The 6000-nt window shown below is 31.6% G+C and overlaps 1 protein-coding gene across 1 annotated transcript in view; it reads right to left on the bottom strand.

The window, feature by feature from the left end:
• Positions 1 to 440: 440 nt before the first annotated feature.
• snx7 (sorting nexin 7) overlaps positions 441 to 6000 on the bottom strand; it is a 19996-nt gene continuing 14436 nt past the window's right edge. Inside the window, 1 exon segment of the mRNA XM_058765970.1 lies at positions 441 to 1506. Within this exon segment, the coding sequence (XP_058621953.1) occupies positions 1429 to 1506 (78 nt within the window). The 3' untranslated portion in view covers positions 441 to 1428.

The raw sequence follows: 6000 nt of genomic DNA, 5'->3' as shown, positions 1-6000 counted from the left end.
TGAATCAGGTTACGTTAGCTATATTGTTTGCACTGTATGCTTTGATTCACTAAAAAGAACCCGTTCATTAGAGTCATTTGTGTGTTAATTGGGCTTTATTGGTTGCATTGTATGCTTTTGATTTCACTAAAAAGAACCAGTTCATGAGAGTCATTTGTTTATGAATTGTACTACATTGGATGCACTTTTTTTTATCACTAAAAAGAACTAGTTAATATAAGTAATTTGTTTGTGAATCAGGCAATACTGGTTGTGCTGCATGTATTTCATTCACTAAAAAGAACCTGTTGCAAGAGTCATTTGTTTTTGATTGTAATATGTTTTTAATTCACAAAAATAAGCATTTTGAAGACACCAGAATTAACTCTAAAGTACAACCTTATATATTTTGTATTAAATCAACTCTTCTAATAACTAAAGCAATAATTTTATGGCACAGATTTATTTAAAGAGCTCTTTAATGTTTCATGTGATCAAGCTGTGATGGTAACCCAGTTTAGGATCCAACATACTGAACTGTTTGCTTATTTTCCCTTGAGAGAGAAAATAAAACACACACACCGCAAGACTTCTTTCAACCATCTTTTCAATAATTTTCTTTACAGCTATTCCAAGAATACATAGATAAATCCAAGACATTAAATTCACTACCGATCTGTAAAAGCATAGTTTTAAATCAGGTTGCAATTTATTACACTTTCAGATATTAGTGCACCGCATTCAAAATCATATGGAAGTATCTAAAACAATACACTCATTTCATATTAAAAGGCAACGAGTAAATTCTTTTGATGCACTTCAATAACATGTAAACAATTCTGGAATGTCAGCATCTTCTTCAATATATGATTTTTGCATAAAGATGCAGCTTCAGTAACCTGAATGGAATAGCACAATGATGAATTCAGTCCCATGCAAGAAATGCATCCATTCAGAGTGCATTTATATTTATTTATACACTAATCGAATGGTTTTTGCAGCGAGGCCGCTCTGATAAGAGGTAAACAGCATTTGCATTGATCTGTAAAAGGGCAGGACATATGAATCACAAACATCATATGGATAAAATCCTCACTAGAAAGGTCAGATGATGCAATAAAGCCATAATGTGTGCATTTTCATTTTCCAGGAATTGCATTATTTTTTCATCTCATGTGTTGCATTTATATAAACAAAAATGAAAAATAGTTCTCAGTATAAAAAATTTGGCAATATCATTTTTCCCCATTAGCAAAAATTCAAACGTGAGCCAAACGTACTGATGACATTTCGATCTCTCTGGGTGAGTTGGTGAAAGCTGGGAGATGTTTGTACAGGGCGACTTTTCCCTCTCTTTGGTGCCTCAGTCTCGAAATATGAATCTTATTGGCTTCTGCAGGAATAAAAGCGTCTTTGGTGGCCCCGTTCAGATAAAAGCACCATGAGAGATTAGGAAAAGTCAACCTTTCCATTTCCTTCAGCGTCTGTCCTTTGAGAATTCAAGAACGACTCCCATACAGCCAAACACTGCAAGAGAACATATACACAAGCAATGTAAGAAGCAATGCAATTAATAGAATACATGCAATGAATAATTTAAATAAAAATAATAAATTAAAATTATATTATTCTAAATATATAAATTATACAATATATACTAATTTTAAAATACATAATCTAAATTGTAATAATTTTCATATATATATATATATATATATATTTAAATAATTGTATATACTAATATACTACAATATAGTAAATATACTAATAACTACTATAATTATGAAAATATACATTATAATAATATATAAATATTACAAATTAATCAGAACAGATGCCAATATTCAATAACACACCAACGTTCAATAATTAAAATATTAATATGCAAGTATGATAAATAATTAAAATAATAGTAAATATATTAAAATATAATCAAAATATATGAATACAAATATTATAATTACATTAAATACTATTAAATATAAATAGTATAATTACTAATATATAAATTATACAATATTAATTATAATAAAATTATTATATGAAAAACAAATATATAAATAAAAATATCAAATTGATTATATGAATTATGTTTCTCTATAATAAAACATTTATATATTAATATATTAAATTAAATAAGCATCGCTAGATTTTTATTTTATTAAATGTATTTTCCAAAGCAAATGTGAGTGCAACACTATCCATACACCTATTTAAACCCTTAATTGAACCCTTCTTTTTTTTACATTCTCACATCAGTAAAAACTCTTGACTGCAGTGAAACAGTGTTAAGCGTGAGGCCTGACAAGTGGATGCCATTTGGTTTCCAATTTCATTCACAAGCTGCGGTCGCTCCTCATCCCGAGTGCCATTTGGATGTCAAGATTCTAAGCCCTTGATAAATGTCCTCACCGGGACTCATCAGTCGCCGCCCAGGCCCCTAAACACCTCAACACCCTCGGCCCAAAACCGCTCGGATGTTTCACAGCAGAACCTCTGGAGGAGTGTTGGCTGTGGCTGACCGACTGTCAAAAGCACTTAATCAATGCACTCCATCACCACAGGATTCAGACGTGACGTGACCTCAGTAAACGACTTTGGACAGGCAGTGCATGAGGCCGCTGGACCACAGTCGCCCTCCAAATCACACTAGGACACGGCTATATTTGTCTCAGTAGCAAACAGTGGAGTTTAGGGAAACAGTCGACATCTGTGTCACTTAAGTTCAAGATATTGATTAAGCAGCAGCAGTTGCTCAGGACTTTAGGCTGATGATACACGGGGCAAATTTTTTGGAGCAATGTTGCTTGGGCATATTTCCACTGACAATGGGTTACAAATTTCTATCTGGATACTTTAGAATAGATCGGTCTTGGGCCCTATGTCTCATCTGGTTGCCCATTGACGGCAACATTAACTAAAATTGCCCGGCAACACTGCTCAAAAAGTTGCCCCGTGTATCATCAGCCTTAGTGTGCCATTCACTTTCATTCATATAAATGCAGGATTAGAACGAAAGCATATGCAAAGAATGAGCATGTTTCGCTTGCTAAAGTTAGAAGAAATCCAAACCGTGAATTGTTGAATGCAAATAGTGATTTTACCATGGTTTAGGGGTAGTAAGCATGACGCAAAGTTGAACTGTTTTAAAACCACAATCAACATTCAATAATTAAAAAATATATTGATTATATAACTAGCATAATTATGAAAAAAAAAAAAATATATATATATATATATATATATATATAGATTTAGTTATTAATATATAAATATTGTAATTAAATTATAATTAATAAAAGAACATTCAATGAGTAACATAACATTTAATAATTAAAATATACTTTTATATAAATATTATAAATAAATTAACTCAAATAATAAAAATATAAAGAGTAGAATTGTGAAACTATAAAATATATAATATTCTAATATATCATTATATTATAAACTCCATTGTAATTAATAACAGACACTAATGCACAAATTTATATTATTATTATTAGCACAATTAAGAAAAGATCATTTATATTTATATTATACATATTAAATATAGTTGAAATTAAATATAATTAAGAAAATATAAAAGTGATTATTATATAAATATAATTAAATTATAATTAACAAGACCTCCAATAATTAAAAGATATTAATATAACCATTAAAAATAAATTATTTAAATCATAAAATATATATTATGATTAGTTTAAGAAATGTATTATTATATTAATGCACAAATGTTATAATTAAGTTAGAATTAAAAACAGACATCAATGTTCAATAAATAAACAAAAACAGAAAGTCATAGAAGTCTGGAATGACATGAGGGTGAGTAATTGACAGAATTTAATATTATAATTCTAATATCATTACATTACAAAATTCATTGTAATTAATAACAGATACTAATGTCCAATAAACAATTTAAATAATTCATAATTAGTATAATTAAGAAAATATAAAGTCCCCCTTTAAAGTACATTGATTGACCCTTCTAGCACAACTTGGACAAGAAAGATGAAAACGAATCCGTTGCATTCAAAGGTGGAAAATGCATTATTCTCATCTCAGCGGAGAATGACTTGTCGGCAATTTTCCTATTTGTCATGAGAAAATTACTTCAAGCTGAGAAAACGGTAAATGTGGAAATGCAAGGGAAAAAAAGAACAGAACAAAGAAAAGTTGAACACAACTAACTTTTAAGAACGTTCTTCAAGCCTCAGAATCAACAACAAAAGCTGTATTTGCAATGCAGTGCACATGAGGACACAATAATAAAGCAGAAAGGCACAATGCAATCCCGTGTGACCATTCCAGATCACTGACTGGGTGACAAGGCTTGAACACCGTCAGTACCTATTTCAGTAGTCTAGAGAGTCTAAGGGCTTGGTTTGCAACATGTACCTGTCTGACACACACTTACTGACAGACTGAGCCTCTGTAATGGCTCTTGTGTTACCAGGAGGATCATTAGCTCTGTTGCCAGTCCAACTGCTCTCAGCCAAATGTGGCGCTAATCAGGCAGCGATGCATGAATAATAACAACCATCAACACAGACACACCTGAGACGTAACTGTGCAGATCAGACGGCAAAAAACATTCCGTTTCAGCTGCAGGAGGAGAGAGATGCGGTCGAAGGGCTTGAGATGTGAATTTTTAAACATCAGTTGCATCAGCTGTTGGTAACAAGAGGAATGTTTCTGCGGACTGTGTTTGAGGGCTCTGTGCTGGCTGAATTATATCTAACGTTTAATGACAGCTTCCTCATCTTTGCTATCGCTTCGGCTACAGCCTTGTTGCTATGGTATCTCCATGGCAATTCTCTGAAGTTGCCATGTTGCAGTACATGGCTGCGGTGTTTTTTTTTTTTTTTTGTATTAAGTGGCACGCAAATGTTGAACATCCACCCACACCAGTATGCAGGGTTAACATTGTTCCTTATATTAGAGTTTGCCTTGTTACAGCAAGTACAAGTTTATGAGTACAGTGAGGTCAAATGCAAATGCCTTTATGATAGGTTAAAAAGCAAGATGTGAAAATGAATAATTAATATTATATAGTAGTGTTGTTTAGACCTGGAAGCTGATAATAATTTAGTACAATTTAATATAGACATTTTATTAAATATATAAATACATTCTAATATAAAAATAAAAATATTGTAACTGTAAATTCTAATTAAATATTGTAATTAAATAAAAGTAAAAATCATAATTAAAAATTATTTTGTGTTCCAAAGAAAAAGTCATACAGGTTCAGAACAACTAATTTGCAGAATTTACCAGCAAATTCTGAACTATCCCTTTAAAGTACACTGGTTGACCCTTCCAGCTTCAAAATGAAAATGAAGGGGTCACAATCTGAGGTGGAAAATGCATTTTTCTCATCTCAGAGGAGAACGACTTATTGGCAATTTTCCCATTTGTCATGAGAAAATTACTTCAGCTGGGAGAATGGTAGAAGTGCAAGAAAAAAAGAACAGAGAACAAAGAAAAGTTGAAGATTAGCATTACAGTAATGTAATTATTATTACACAGTAGTGCACTATTTAGTCCTGGAAAAACACACTGATTCAGTAATTATTTTTTTAATAAGTCAGAGCAATTCTAAACTGACTCCAACCAATAACCTCCAAATTACAAGTCTGGGACCAACACACACACCCACCTTTTTCACAACAAATTATATTAGCTGCATAACAATGAGCTCCACAAGTTATTTTAAACTGCTATTCATTTTTTGGTTTGTAAATGGTCACACTTCTTGCTTTAAATGAAAAAGCTGTTTACAATTAACTTCAGTTTACGCAAGCAATATTTTATTTAGACTATGCTACCTGTAACTATTCCTCTTGAACGCAAAATGGTATAATGGTGCCACCCAACCAATCTAGTCCCATGTACTTATAAATACCAAGTATTGAGGAAGTGATAAGGAAAGTGTGAATATTTGTTTAAAAAAAAGTGACAATCTGCGATGATCTTAAAGAGACAGTTCACCCAAAAATTAAAATTGTCATT

Source organism: Onychostoma macrolepis, chromosome 24, assembly GCF_012432095.1.
Source record: "Onychostoma macrolepis isolate SWU-2019 chromosome 24, ASM1243209v1, whole genome shotgun sequence".
Taxonomy (NCBI): Eukaryota; Metazoa; Chordata; class Actinopteri; order Cypriniformes; family Cyprinidae; genus Onychostoma; species Onychostoma macrolepis.
The sequence above is the reverse complement of the archived record's forward strand: the minus strand, read 5'-3'. Positions and strand labels throughout refer to the sequence as shown.